Source organism: Nelusetta ayraudi, unplaced genomic scaffold (assembly GCF_046127955.1).
Source record: "Nelusetta ayraudi isolate G7.1 ecotype Tasmania unplaced genomic scaffold, CSIRO-AGI_Nayr_v1 ptg000026l, whole genome shotgun sequence".
Lineage (NCBI taxonomy): Eukaryota > Metazoa > Chordata > Actinopteri > Tetraodontiformes > Monacanthidae > Nelusetta > Nelusetta ayraudi.
This window is the reverse complement of record NW_027466076.1, coordinates 2587038-2600841: the sequence shown is the minus strand read 5'-3', so window position 1 is coordinate 2600841 and position 13804 is coordinate 2587038. Positions and strand designations below refer to the sequence as shown.

Below are 13804 nucleotides of genomic sequence, written 5' to 3'. Positions count from 1 at the left end.
AACACTTTTGAACACAGCACGGTAAAAACACGACCGAAAACTCATTAGAGTAAAAAAGTGTCGCTTGTAAAAAAAAAAAATCCACAGTAGATTAATCTGACTGCTACACTGCTATACTGTGATCTATGTAAAGATGTGTTCCGAGAATCTCAATTTTCAACGAAAGGATTTAAAAAATTCCATCTAGTAAAATCCAAACATTCTAATCTATCATGACGCCTGGACACCAGGGACACCGGGTGTCAGTGTTCAATCATACAGCGTCTAAAAGCCTGCAGTTTCTCGTCATTTCCACCTGGTGGCAGTAATATTCTTCCAACTTTTTGTGCCTTCTGGCTGACATTTTTGACAAGATGTTCACCAAATACTAAAAGGAAACTGCAAAATCAAAGTTTTTTTTTTCACACCAGTGAATTCATCAAGTTTATCACCCAAATATTGATACAAATCTCACACAAACAAAAAATAAAATAACTTCAAACCATCATGCGCATCATGTTAGAGGGCGTCGTTTGCATTGCACCTCTGTTTGTCCTCACAATGTTTCACTGACTTTCAGAATCTCACTCATCTCAGATGAGATTTAAGCTTTCAGCATTTTACAGCCAGTCTAGAAATCAAAGACTGCAGCTCCTCTCAGCGACGCTGACAGTGTGTAGGGGGAGAAAGACGAGTGCAGCAATGTCGTCAGTGGCAAAGCCCGGCTAAGATTCGGGCTCAAGGCGGGGCAGCACGGGGAGGATGAGGTTCCCAAACGAAGAGTCCTGAGTGATGAAGAAGCCTGACGAGTGCGTGTGCGCGTGCTGCAAAGGGAGACACATTGATAAAACCATTAAATTGAGGTTCTGACAGACGTTAAACATAATTTATCCCAGAAAAAAAAAATGATGAGGTCCAGTTTACGAGCATCCGCCTCACCTGTAGAGCAGCTTTCTGTTGGGCAGCGATGTGCTGCTGCTCCGCACTCTCCCTGAACTCCTTCATGGTCGGTCTGGACAGCGAGATGCTGCAGGACGAAAGACACGATATTTAATTGTGCAAATATGAGTTTAATAGGTCCTGTGTTCCACCCGTCTCTCACCTGGCTCCAGGTGTGTTCATGGACTGATTCTGGAGCAGGCGTCTCCTCTCCCGCTCCAGCTCAGCCAGGATCGCCACCCGGGCCTTGCTGTTCGGAAAGACTGCAGAGGAAAAACAGAAAGTGGGGTGGGGAAGATGTATATTTAGAGAGGTGCAGAGATGCAAAAGTCACATACATTTTTAGAAATGTGCTGTTTTATATACATCAACCCTTACAGTTATGCACTCACGAATCGCTTTAAATATATATGGCGTGTATTGTCTTATATCATGTCACGAGAGATTGTCTACGAGATCTTTAACACGTCATTGCTAAAGAGGAACCAAAGTCGGGAAATGTTTCCAGTGGGTCGAAATTTACAGCTGCACCAGTCAGGCGAACAGATCCGCCCAAAACTACCACAACTTCTAATAATAGCGAGATAAACTGATAAATACCTTGTCCCGGAGGATTGGCGGCCATATCGCCTCACTAACCGAGAGACTGAACTCTGTTTCAAACTTTAAAGATTTGTTGTTGCGTAGTTGTTAGTTTTTTGAACGATAAACGGCGAGTTTCCTTCCGCCCATCGAGGTTTCACGTCAACTTGTCGATAACGGAGACCACGGCGAGTCCGAGATAAATTTGAGCAGCACCGAACAGTACAAAAGAAAATCTGTAAAATACGTAGTTACCGCGGATCAAAACATGTATAGTTTATAGTTGTTTTAAGCTTTCGGCTGTGTGCCGAGGATGAGTCGCCTGATGTCTGGCTGCACCACTGGCGGCCGGTATCTGAGATCTGTGGAGAGACAGGAGGTGTCACTCCGGGTATAAAACCTGTAACCTGAAAACCTGTTTTGAAAAAAATAAAACAATCAAACGCCTGATATGTGTTTATTATTATTTACTTATACATAATTTTATGTGTTATGATTCAATAAATTAGCATTAAACAACATAAGAAAAAAGTCCCATCGCGCTCACTCACTTGATGATGAATAAAATTAATTTTTAAATGATTATGCCTAAAAAAAAACAACTTGATATTTTATTTGATGCAGTGAAGTTAGTGGGGAAATAAGCCAAACGTTTTCTCTCTCTCTCTCTCTCTCTCTCTCTCTCTCTCTCTCTCTCACACACACACACACACACACACACACACACACACACACACACACACACACACACACACACACACACACACACACACACACAAATCATCCTGTCCATAGACGAGCCCTAACCTCTCGTTCGTCCTCCGCCGTCACGTGTGCGTGTGTTTACATCCGGGTACGCTCGGTTCTTCATCCGGAGCTGCGGCGGCTGCGCGGTGATGGTCAGCTGACAGCCTGTGGCCAACTAGCGAACGGCCGAGGCTCGACTGAGGGGTGGGGGAGAGAGAAGAGAACCAGAACGGGGGTTGGAAACACCGCCCAGCGTCCGCACAGTGAGCCGCGGAGAAGCGGGCCGCCGTCCCACCCGAACCCCCGGCCGAACCACGTCCTCCCGCCCGCCTGCACGATGAGCGCCGGCGCCCCGAGAGGCCTGGCCAGCTCGGGGCAGAAGCCCATCGCGGAGATCATCCACCCGCTGTCTGCCGCCGAGGAGCCGCTCTCACTCGTCGTCAACGCCGGAGGCGACAAGGTAAGATTCTGCCCGGGAAACCAGGCAGGAAAAAAAAATAACAATAATAATAACAAATCTCCACCAAACTCACACCACCAACCTGAATGTGTTTTGGATTGGACAAGTGTCAAAGTTGCCGAGTAGGAGGAAGGCAAACCGTCGCAACCACCGAAGTTTAATGGAGGGAGAAATCAGTGCAATCAAGCCGTGACAGGTGGTTCAAGTTGGGGGAGACACACCGGAGTCGCAGCCGCCGCATTCAGATGGGAATTGAACGACTCTACATCGGTAATTCCTGGTAGAATAAACCCCGTGAAGGCGAATCAAAGCCAGGGGTTTGGCACAGAGGGGAGGAATCAAACATCAACACTGGTTCACCGCTTCTAACGCAGCCTTTTGTCCATATGTTTACACTGCGAGGCTGCGAGATTTATTGGCCCGAGTCAACAGTGACGGGACGACAGTCACATCCATGCCACGGGATTTTGTGTGTTTCTTATTGTTCCTGCTGTCACACAGCACCGAGTCGCAGCAGGTCTGCGGTTAATGATTGACCGCAGCCTGGAGTCTTTTCTCTCCCAGCACCCACCCACCCAGCAGCGGCCAGGGAAGACCGGGCCGAGTGCAGGTGGCACTGCGGGGTGAAAAACAAGACCAAAAGTGACTCTGCTGCCAAGTGAAGTGCAGTGCAGTGCAGCGTAGCGGTTCCCACTGCTAGTGATAGGTCAAAAGTTGATTTTCTTTTTTTCTTTTTAATTATTATTACTTTTTTCTTTCTTTTTTTTTGGTGAGCTGGCTCAGCTGCAGGACACACAAACACAGAAACTGCTGCGTTGTTACATTTAATGAGGTCAGCGTGTCAAACAGCCATAACATGCCAAAATAACTGCTGTAATAGAAGCCATGAGTGTCTTCAGTCTCATGATCATTTATATTCCAACACATTCCATTCACTGTGTGTGTGTGTGTGTGTGGGGGGGGGGGGGCTGCAGTTAGTTGACTGTGGTGTCATGATGCAACTTTGTGCAATTATACCAGCTGTAATCACCCATGGGTGCGTGTGTGTGTTGAAGTTTCTGACAACTGTAAAGGAAAACTCGCTATGTGGAAGAAAAGTAGTTCCTCTTTTTGCAGGCGTGGTGAGGCTCCCCGGTGGCGTTTTAAACAGTGTTTTCTGCCACTCTCTGCAGAATCACGTCAAAGTTGTTGGGTTTTTGTTTTGTTTTGTTTTGTTTTGTTCAAAAACATCCCACTGTCAATCCCACCATGCATCATTCCATCAGGCAGGCAGCACGCCGCCTGTCATGTGATGCGGCTCCGGAGCACCACAACAACAGTCCCATTGACGGGGAGACAGCGGCGTCAGTCAGTCATTCAGTCAGTCTGTTTCCTCTCTGTCCTGCAGGAGGCGGCGCTGACCAATGGCACGCCTGTGGAGACGTCTAGCCCCGCCTCCGTGTCGTCGCTGGTCAACCGGCTGCAGCTGGACGAGGAGCCGGAGGCGGACGGCCGCGATGCCTACGTCTCAACCGAGACCCGCGACCTGTTTGTCACCGTGGACGACCCCAAGAAGCACGTGTGCACCATGGAGACCTACATCACCTACCGGGTCTCCACCAAGGTGGGTGGTCACGTGGCCACAGAAATCAGCAGAAATCAACAGAAATCACAGCCCTCATTTTTCTCTGGTGTGTTTCTGCCGCAGACGAGTCGGATCGAGTTCGACCTGCCCGAGTACAGCGTGCGGCGGCGCTACCAGGACTTCGACTGGCTGAGGATGAAGCTGGAGGAGAGCCAGCCCACGCACCTCATACCGGTGAGGTCGGACCCGGCGGCGCCACCGTCTGGCTTCGCGGCTTCCTGTTGGCCCTGACTCACACCGGCTCTCACTGCTCTCCCTGTGTCCGTCCGTCCGTCCGTCCGAACTGCAGCCGCTGCCCGAGAAGTTTGTGATGAAGGGCGTGGTGGACCGCTTCTCCGAGGAGTTTGTGGAGACCAGAATGAAGGCCCTGGACAAGTTCCTGAAGCGGGTGGCCGACCACCCCGTCCTCTCCTTCAACCCCCACCTCAACGCCTTCCTGGCCGCCAAGGTGAGACGGAGGAGGAGGAGGAGGCTGGAAAACTTTGGGCACACGGGCGGCTTCATCAGAAATTTGTCTGGAGGAGGAGGAGGAGGAGGAGGAGGAGGAGGAGGAGAAGAGGAGGGAGAGGAGTAGAGAGAGGGAGAGGAGGAGGTGGTGGTGGAGGAAACTGGTGACTGTAGCTGCGCTTCCGTTACCTCTAGAATTGCGCAAAACCTAAATATCGCAATACTAAACTGTCAATGGAAACTCTATCAGCAAATGTTTTGTACCTACATCTTAGACAAAAATTATGGCTGATGTGCTTCACACCGTTTAATGGAAACGCCTGCAAATCGCAACTGCACTGTCAAAATCTTAGAAATGTCCCTTTTGTGTGCGTGCAGGACCTGAACAAGCGCCAGGGCCTGGCTCTGCTCTCCAAGGTGGGCGAGTCGGTGAAGCACGTGGCCGGTGGCTACAAGCTGCGAGCGCGGCCCGCCGAGTTCAGCGCCATGGGCGACTACCTGGACACCTTCAGCCAGAAACTGGGCACCATCGACCGCATCGCCCAGCGGATCCTCAAGGAGCAGTCAGGTAGCGCGCCACCAGGGGGTGCCGCCGGCCCAAAACGGGGCCATCTGAAAAATGATAATATAAATGTAGAAAGGAATAGATGTTGATCGTTGTCGTGTCATCTTTCCCCTCGGCAGAGTACCTGACGGAGGTGCGCGAGTACGGCACCATGTACTCCGGCTGGGCCGAGTCAGAGGACGAGCTGCAGCGCCCCCTGGAGGGTGTGGCCGGCTGCGTGGGCACCTGCTGCCGGGCGCTGGAGGAGCAGAGCGAGGCCATGAGCCAGGACTTCCTGCCCGTCCTCCGCGAGTACGTCCTGTACGTGGAGGCCATGAAGGTGAGGTTGTCGGAGCCCCCCCCCCCCTCCACTCCCACCGAGGTATCCTATTGGGGGGGTTAGTTTGAGCGCATGTCAGGGTTTTTTCACAATCATAATCTTCCATTGTGAAAAAAAAACTTGTTTCTTCGACTCGACTTAATGCACTTTGACCTCTGACCTCCAGAAGAGGAAGTCGACTCTGCATCGTTGCTCAACCAGCGCAGAAACTTTTCTTTTTTGACTTCCGTACCATGCGGCCGCCGCCCATAGAGCCTGTAGGACTTCCCATCATGTCACTGTAACTGCCACGATGCCTCAGGACGCATCAGCCAATCAGAACAAGCCGTGACACAGCAGCAACGTACGAATTGCGTTTCAGGTCAAAGGTCATCGCTTCAGCCGTTTTAGAGGCGTTGTTTTTTTTGTATTGCAGTCTAAATGCTTTTAGGGCCCAGTGGGATTTTTGTTTTGTTGCAGTATCCCCAGTGGCCACTGGGGGAAGAAAAAAAATCGCCCTTGACATGTGGTGGTGTTTGTCTGCAGAGCGTCCTGAGGAAGCGGGACCAGAGCCAGGCGGAGTACGAGGGCCGGCTGGAGGCAGCGGTCCTGCGGCGGCAGGAGGACAAGACGCCGGTGAGTGAGTCCGAAGAGGTACCCCCCACACCCCCCAGTTCTCCGACAGCCCCTCATCCCCTGTGCGCTGGCTCTCCAGATCCCCCTGGAGGTGGAGCGCTGCCAGGACAGGGCCGAGTGCTTCAACGCCGACCTGAAGGCCGACTGGGAGCGCTGGCAGAGCGACAAGAGGCGCGACTTCCGACAGCTGCTGACGGGCCTGGCAGACCGCAACATCGCCCACTACGAGAAGGTAGAGAGTGAGTGTGAGAGTGAGTGAGAGAGAGAGAGAGAGAGAGGTGCCCTCCGGTGGCTGGTCTGCAGTATGACATGTGTCTCCTCCCTCCTCCACTGCAGTGCCAGGCAGCCTGGGAGTCGCTCGTCCAGCTCCTGCAGGACAAACAGAGCGACGACGCAGCCAGCGAGACCAACTGACTTCGCCCCCTTCCCCCTCCAGACTCCGCCCCCTCGCTCGCCCAGGGTTCAAACTGCCCGACTCCGCCCCGGCGGTCGGGTGGCGGGGTCCTCGAGGCCCGAGAAGCTCATTGCGACCAGAGCGCGGTGCGTTCAAGGACGGCTGGGAACGACGACGAGAGAGGCTCACAGTGTACAGAACAGACACCTCCTTTTTTTCTTTTTCCTTTTTTTTTTCTTTTCCCCCATCCACCTTTTGGACACCTGATGACTTTTTCCTTCGCTCGTTTAAAGTTCGTCAGAGCGCAACGACGGGTTCAAGGTCTCCACACAACTGTGGGACAAAAAACTGCTCATCGTTAAACCACTCGCGTTACAGATTTCACAACTTCAGTTTAAAAAGAGTGAGAAAAAAAACAACCAACAAGTCGATGCTTGATTTGCGTTTCGACTCACGGATAGAAAACTGGAAGGGGGTGGGGGATGCGTGCGATGACTTCCTGGGTGAGCGGAGGTCAGAGGTCATGGAAGACGTCCCTCAACTATTTAAACGACAGTGAAAGATGAAGTATTTGGAGCATCCACCAGTCTGGGGCTGCAGGGAGGAAATGGAAAAAAGAGAAGGTGTGAAACCGAAGGTCCTTGAAGGCAACACGCTGCCTGGCCTTATAAAGGGAAGCGTCTGTCGTTGTCTCGTGCACGTTTAGAAATCTCCTACGCCTGCTTTGTCTTTTTTGTTATTGTTATTGTTTGTAATTTTGTTACTTTCCGCCCCTCCCCCGCGCGGTTGTGTTCTTTACTCAAGTTTTAAGCGCGGCGTTGCCGAGAAGAAAACAGGAAGTGCTGCAGCCAACTTCCTGCATTAAACTGTGACGAATCGGCCTGTCAGCTGAGTGTCGACTTTCATCAGGGAGGCCTTTTTTTTCTTTCTTTCCTTCCTTTTTTCCTCAACTTCACGGAGCTAAAAGCACACAGCAGCAGCGGCGGCGGCAGCAGCAACGCTGCCACCTGGTGGCTGCTCACGGTTCTGAACTGTAGGGAATCACAGTGGCGACGGCTCATAGTTAAAAAAACCCGACAACAACAAAAAGAATAGCGATTTTACCAAATTAAAAGCACACAGAGGGGAATCTTCAGTCCACTTCAGTCTTTTGTCTTGATTTGCTATCTGATTTTTTTTTATTATTTAATTTTTTATTTTTTTTTAGAATCCCAATGTTTTTTTTCCCTGAATGGGTTTCAGTCGTGTTATGTTTGGAACGTTTCTGCCGCAAATTTTGCAGTTTATAGAAGTGAGATTCACTCACAGTTACCGAAAAAATCTCACTTCTTCTTTTCATATTTTTTGAGCCTCAAATTATTGCTGTGAAGTTTGTCATGAAGGGAAAAGTATAAACACACACACACACACACACTCACACACACACACACACACACACACACACACACACACACAGGGGGAGGGATTTTTTTTCCACCCCCAGCTTATTTGACTTTGCCAAGTTTTTTCCAGCTTTCTGTCCTGCAGCAAAAGTAGCAGATTTTTGGGTCTTTTTTTTTTTACTGCTCATTCCACGATATTTCTTTTGTTTAAATTGTCAGTATGTTTCCATACGGTGCTATTAGAATTGTATGACCTCAATGTGTGTCGCCAGCTGGTTTTCTTTTGGTTTGCTGTTTCGGTACCTCTTCGTTTTTTTGTTCTTCATCCAAAACAACTTTCACTGTTACCAAAGTTCTGCTTTTTTTGTTCTTTTTTTTTTTTTTTAGGGGCTTCACAAATTTGTGTCAAACACAAGGTTTCAAAATGTTGAAAGGTCATCGCGGCAACTTTATTTCATCTCTTTGCATGTATTCATCATCTTGTCAATGAACTTCAATGAGCCCACAATGACTGGAGAGTTGCCGTGTCTTGATCTTTTCTCTCAAATCTAAGAATTTAGGATTTTTCCAGAGTTTGGAAATTTGAATTTTTTTGGAGCTCATTGGTAAACAAAAACTTAATATTTCTCCAGGTTGTTAGCGTCCGACTCGCTAGTGTTAAAGTCCCTCGTCCTGCTGATTTGTTTTGCACTATGTACGAAGCCCCGCCCCCTGGAACTATTCCACCAATATATATTCACGTTTTGTGTCTCACTTAAATGGAAGAGAGGGGGCTTGGCCCGCCAAGCAGGAGGACAACCGCTGCCATTGGACAATTTAAAAGCCAATGATTATTTTTTTTTCCTTTCTCCTTCTGTCCTTTGTATTGTAACATGAATTTTGTCAAAGCAGCGACATGTTGCCACGCGAAGCGTCGCGTGGTTGCGCGCAGAGATCCGGATTGGCTCATCGGTTCGACTCAAGCGAAGTGAAGGGCTGATTGGACGCAACGTGTTGAGCGAAGCTTCGGCCTCTTTTTACGTTTGTGCTTGTTCAGAGGTTTGAATTTTACATTTGGATGTGATGAGCATCTTGTAATTATAACAAATGAGCTTGTACATTGATGTTTTGATGCAATTTATCTTTACCTCAGATCATTTTTTTTGGGATATATTGGACCAATAAACAGAAAAAAAAACGCATTTGATAATCTCTCGACTCGGCTCTGCTTGGATTTTGTTTGTTTTGTCTGGGGTTAAATTTGAATTTGTAACAAAAAAAAAAATACAAGACAATTTCAAAGAAAGTCCCTTTATTTAGAAACAGTAACTACGTTTCATAAAATCCAGGTTTCCATTTACAAGACATTGTCCTCAGTCACGTGAACACATTTATTTAGATATGTATAAAAAGTGCATCCATAAATCAAACCTGCTTCCTCCTGCATTCAGGACGACAAACAACCGTTGACACCGACGGTCAATTTAGAGTTTCCAATTCACCTCGTGCATGTTTTTGGAGTGTGGGAGGAAGTCGGAGAACCCGGAGAGAACACCCAAACTCCACACAGAAAGGCCCCAGGAGACCCCGGGAATTGAACCAGCAACCTTCTTTCTGTGAGGCCACAGCGCTAACCACTGCATCTGTAACAACTAAAAGCCAACATGAGATTTATTCATAGAAATAAAAACAAAGAGAAAACTCTTTGACCTTCAGGTTCTGACCTGCAGCGTCTGTGTGTTTTTTTTCTCTAGTGTAACTGTACAAATTGAGTGCAACAGCCTCTCGATTCCATCCAGGTGGCGCTAAGCCCCTCACAGAGAGACACCACCAGGGGTTGTTTTTCCTTCGTATGTTTCATCCTTTTGTAAAAAGCGTGTTGTGCAAACCTACAAAGTGCAGACGGGGCGACCGACCGGCAGGAAGTCAGCCGAGTCTCGCTTCCAGTTTTGGTTTTGCCGGGCGTCACCGTCGACATCAGCAGTGGGACTACAGCGGCTCGTACTGAGGCGTCCGAGGCAGCCGGCAGCCGACCACACTGGAGTGAGGAGGGAGCAAAGAGAAGGAAATATTATATTAAAAAAGAAATGACGGGATCAAAAAATATAGAATAAAGTATTTTTAGAGTAAATGGGAAAAGCGTGATATTTACATGTTATGGACAGTTGCATTATTTACAATTATCTACATAATGCTGACACATAAATAAGTGGTAGTTACAGCACAGGTTCACTGCTCTATCTGGAGGGAGGTTTTTTTTCAATAAATATCAATGTATGGCCTGCAACTTTGTCCAAGTTTGACATTTTGGCCCCACTCTGTGTGAGTGTGAGGCCACTGATCTAATTTAAAAACAAAGTCAAACAGATCCGGTATCAACCATTGCCGGCCCACCCCACCAAAAACCTCTTGTTTCTGTGCATCTAAACCCAGCAGGATGTTTTTTAGGAAACAGTTTCATGATGTCACCTGATGGGGATCATGGCGAGCACGGTGAGGGCGCTGGACAGCGTGAAGACCAGGCCCGGGAACCAGGCCAGCGAGTTCTGGTAGATCTTGGTGAAGGCCGGGACGTAGGCCAGGCCGGCAAACTTCAGGCTGAGCTGCAGGGCCGTGAAGGTGGTGCCTGGTGGGTCGGGGTTGGGGTCGGGGTTGGGGTTGGGGTTGGGATTGGGGTTAGCAGCAGGAAGTTCAGGAATATTTTTTTATGTTCCGGCTGCAGCGACTTCTCGAAACTGCGTCATAAACTGACAGGAAGAAAAATGATTGGACAATAAAAAACTACCCCCCACTGTCACCCCATCTCCACCAATCATTAATGAGGGCATGAATAGCAGCGGCATATATACTTGGTTCTACCTCACTGAAATGAGGTCACTGTGAGTGTGAGTGTGTGTGTGTGTGTGATTCCCAGCAGTGGCTGCTCGACAGGTTTTATTGATGCTCGCTGGTGCTGTGAACCAGCCTGACGGCAGACATTCCAGGCCAGCCGACGTTCCGGTACGTGGCGGAATGCAAATAGACACAACGCTGAGATCGTCTCAAAATTTCCCAATCAATGGCTCAACACAAGGCTGCCTTGTTTTTAACCTTTTCAGTGCTTCATTATCTACTGATGTCAGATAACACACACACACACACACACACACACACACACACACACACACACACACACACACACACACACACACACACACACACACACACACACACACACACACACACACACACACACAGACTCACCACAGGCGGAGGCTGGAACTTGTTTGGACAGCAGAGATCTGATGGTTGGCAGCGGGATGAGGGCAAACATGTTGAGTGAACGAGCTGCAGACAAACAAAAGAATAGAATAGAAGTCTGAATTACAGCAACAATACAGTGCAAAGTCAGGAAAATCCTATTAATTAAAAGGAAATAAAGAAATAAAATAAGATATTTAGACTAAGAAGGGAAAAAAAACAAGATATTTAGATTATATTGAGGTGAAAAAGGACCATTGTCATCAACAACACACACACACACACACACACACACACACACACACACACACACACACACACACACACACACACACACACACACACACACACACACACACCGAGGTAGAACATGTAGGTGGCGGTGACGTAGGACATGAAGTAGATCCCCGAGGCGAAGGACGCCATCCCCAGCATGATGAGCAGCACCTCGTTGAGGCAGCGGCGGAAGAGCAGCACGCCCAGGAAGCTGGTGAGGAAGATAGTGCAGCCGGCCGCGTCGCCGTAGCCCACCTGCAGGGGGCACAGTGAAATATCAGAGCAGGTAATCTGAACCCAGGGGTGGGTAAACTTTCTGACCAGGGGGGCCACAATGGGTTCTAATATTTGACAGGGGGAGCCAGAGCAGCAGCAGACGGATGGAGCCACCTCATAGAAGGAAAATCGATATCATGGGATATGGAATAATTTTAAGTGCTGTGGAATAAAGTTGGGACGCGACTTCATGATAAGGAAAAACGAAAATGTCGATCCTGAGATCCCACCAATTGAGAACCACTGAATTAGACAACAACAGGAAATCTTCCCCAATGTAAATATTAATATTAATATTAATAAACCTATATCAGCTTGTTCCAACTGTCCTAGGATCAGGGTTAGTGTTCCATTAAAGTTCTTTGATCTTTGAGTGTCTTGTTTCCCCCCCAAGAACAAAATCCAGGCTAATCATCAAGTCAGAAATGCATTAAACGTATTAAATACATACATATATTAATACATGTTTAAAAAAAAAAAAAAAGACACTGTACCTCAATCAACAAAGACAGGATTTATGATGCTGTAGGAAGTATAAGGCCTTTTGTCAAATCATCCCCCTCCCCATGATGTTGCCCCCCTCTTGCCCACACACCTGGGTGGCGCTCCAGCTCAGCGGCTCCTTTATCACAAAGACGGCCAGCAGCTCCACGGCACCGACCACGGCCGCGTCGTACAGCGCGGCGGCCACAAACAGCAACACCACGTTCACCCACATGACCCGGGCGGGGGCATCGGCAGGAGTGTCGGCCGGGACGTCTTTCGAGGATGGTGGGATGAGAAGGATACGGCGCTCCTCCTCACCCTCCTCCTCCTCCCCTCCGTCCACCTCCCCCAGCGACGTCTCTTTAGCCTCTGTTTGTTTCATCTGGAATTCAAAAATAAAAAATCATTCCGCATGCAGAGGTTGAGGTTCAGAACAATGACAACAGCAGCAGCCGCAGCAGCAGCAGCAGGTGGTCCTGACCTTCAGCAGGAAGATGGAGTGCAGGAAGCCCAGCAGCTCCAGCAGGATGCTGAGAGCCAGCAGGACGGTGCCTTCAGCCCAGCCCACCGTCTTCACCAGGAAGAGGTGGCCTGACGCCAGGCTGCCCAGCAGGCCTGCCAGCCCGTAGAGCAGCTCCACACGCATGATGGCCTGCACACACACACACACACACACTGACTTGACTGACTATATATAAACACACGTATAAGATAGAGAGATGGAGAGAGAGAGAGAGAGAGAGAGAGAGAGAGAGAGAGAGAGAGAGAGAGAGAGAGAGAGTCTCCTGGCTGTGTCCCACTGACCTTGGCTCTCTCTCTGGCCGTGGAGCGGAGCGCCGTCACCGTCATCACGCCGGACCAGAAGGTGCAGTGGCCGCCGAACAGCTCGTACAGCACCGTCGCGCCGAACATGAACGGCAGCGGGAGGCGGAAGACGAGCAGCAGCAGCAGCGCCACCCTGAAGAGCAGGTAGCCGCAAAGGGGCGCCGCCACGGTGGCCCTCCGCCAGCCGCGACAGCGGTCGCCCAGCCGGGCCAGGATGAGCGCCGGCACGATGGGCGTCAGGCGGATGATGAGGTGGTAGGTCATGTAGAAGTCCGACATGGCCTTCTGCTGACTTTCCTCCGTCGACAGACCCGGGTAGGAGGCGTTGGCGTAGCGCTCCTTCACCTCCATCAGCAGCGCCGTGTCGAAGAAGGTGCCGGCCACCTGGTGCAGCACCACGGCGGGCTCGACCCCGCTCAGCGCCGCGCCGACGGCGGCCAGGCAAAGCCGCGCCGGGAGGACCATGCCAGGCTTGGAGGCAGGAGGAGCGGAGGAGCGGAGGACCGGGGGGGGGGCGTTCAGGGGCCAAGTGTCAGCCTCGGCGAGGCTCGTCACTCTGTATTGAAGACTGCCGAATGTGTATGCGTGTTGTACGTGTTGCGTATGTTTATATATCGACAGAGGGAAGTCGTTACAAACCGTGACACGCCCACTTCCGCGTTCTCACGT

General features: G+C 49.8%; 3 protein-coding genes across 3 annotated transcripts; 1 reads left to right on the top strand and 2 right to left on the bottom strand.

Moving 5' to 3' along the window:
- Positions 1–295: 295 nt before the first annotated feature.
- Positions 296–1859, bottom strand: inip (ints3 and nabp interacting protein). The gene is made up of 4 exons (XM_076028964.1): positions 1519–1859; positions 1082–1181; positions 919–1006; positions 296–803 (listed from the first exon to the last, which is right to left on the bottom strand). Exons 1-4 carry the CDS (start codon positions 1541–1543, stop codon positions 705–707), a joined length of 312 nt encoding a protein of 103 aa, XP_075885079.1. The 5' UTR covers positions 1544–1859; the 3' UTR covers positions 296–704.
- A 494-nt stretch (positions 1860–2353) lies between these two features.
- snx30 (sorting nexin family member 30) lies at positions 2354–7426 on the top strand. Its single transcript, XM_076028963.1, has 9 exons — positions 2354–2707; positions 4095–4310; positions 4395–4505; positions 4621–4779; positions 5157–5346; positions 5463–5662; positions 6188–6277; positions 6357–6509; positions 6614–7426. The coding sequence occupies exons 1-9, from the start codon at positions 2585–2587 to the stop codon at positions 6689–6691; spliced, it is 1320 nt and encodes a 439-aa protein (XP_075885078.1). The 5' UTR covers positions 2354–2584; the 3' UTR covers positions 6692–7426.
- Positions 7427–9327: 1901 nt separating this feature from the next.
- On the bottom strand, positions 9328–13745 carry slc46a2 (solute carrier family 46 member 2). The gene is made up of 7 exons (XM_076028962.1): positions 13115–13745; positions 12792–12962; positions 12420–12692; positions 11632–11803; positions 11276–11359; positions 10502–10658; positions 9328–10070 (listed from the first exon to the last, which is right to left on the bottom strand). Exons 1-7 carry the CDS (start codon positions 13598–13600, stop codon positions 10022–10024), a joined length of 1392 nt encoding a protein of 463 aa, XP_075885077.1. The 5' UTR covers positions 13601–13745; the 3' UTR covers positions 9328–10021.
- Between the last annotated feature and the right edge of the window lie 59 nt (positions 13746–13804).

Bases quoted from the DNA above. Each gene is read 5' to 3' on its own strand.
- inip (XM_076028964.1), bottom strand. From the start codon at position 1,543: ATGGCCGCCAATCCTCCGGGACAAG. The intron at 1,182-1,518 runs GTATTTATCAGT...TTTCCTCTGCAG, and splicing joins CGCCAATCCTCCGGGACAAG to TCTTTCCGAACAGCAAGGCC. The intron at 1,007-1,081 runs GTGAGAGACGGG...TTCGTCCTGCAG, and splicing joins ATGAACACACCTGGAGCCAG to CATCTCGCTGTCCAGACCGA.
- snx30 (XM_076028963.1), top strand. From the start codon at position 2,585: ATGAGCGCCGGCGCCCCGAGAGGCCTGGCCAGCTCGGGGCAGAAGCCC. The intron at 4,311-4,394 runs GTGGGTGGTCAC...TTTCTGCCGCAG, and splicing joins CCTACCGGGTCTCCACCAAG to ACGAGTCGGATCGAGTTCGA. The intron at 5,347-5,462 runs GTAGCGCGCCAC...TCCCCTCGGCAG, and splicing joins GATCCTCAAGGAGCAGTCAG to AGTACCTGACGGAGGTGCGC.
- slc46a2 (XM_076028962.1), bottom strand. From the start codon at position 13,600: ATGGTCCTCCCGGCGCGGCTTTGCCTGGCCGCCGTCGGCGCGGCGCTG. The intron at 12,693-12,791 runs GTCAGGACCACC...TTTGAATTCCAG, and splicing joins ACTCCATCTTCCTGCTGAAG to ATGAAACAAACAGAGGCTAA. The intron at 10,659-11,275 runs GTGAGTCTGTGT...CCGACCCACCAG, and splicing joins AGTTCCAGCCTCCGCCTGTG to GCACCACCTTCACGGCCCTG.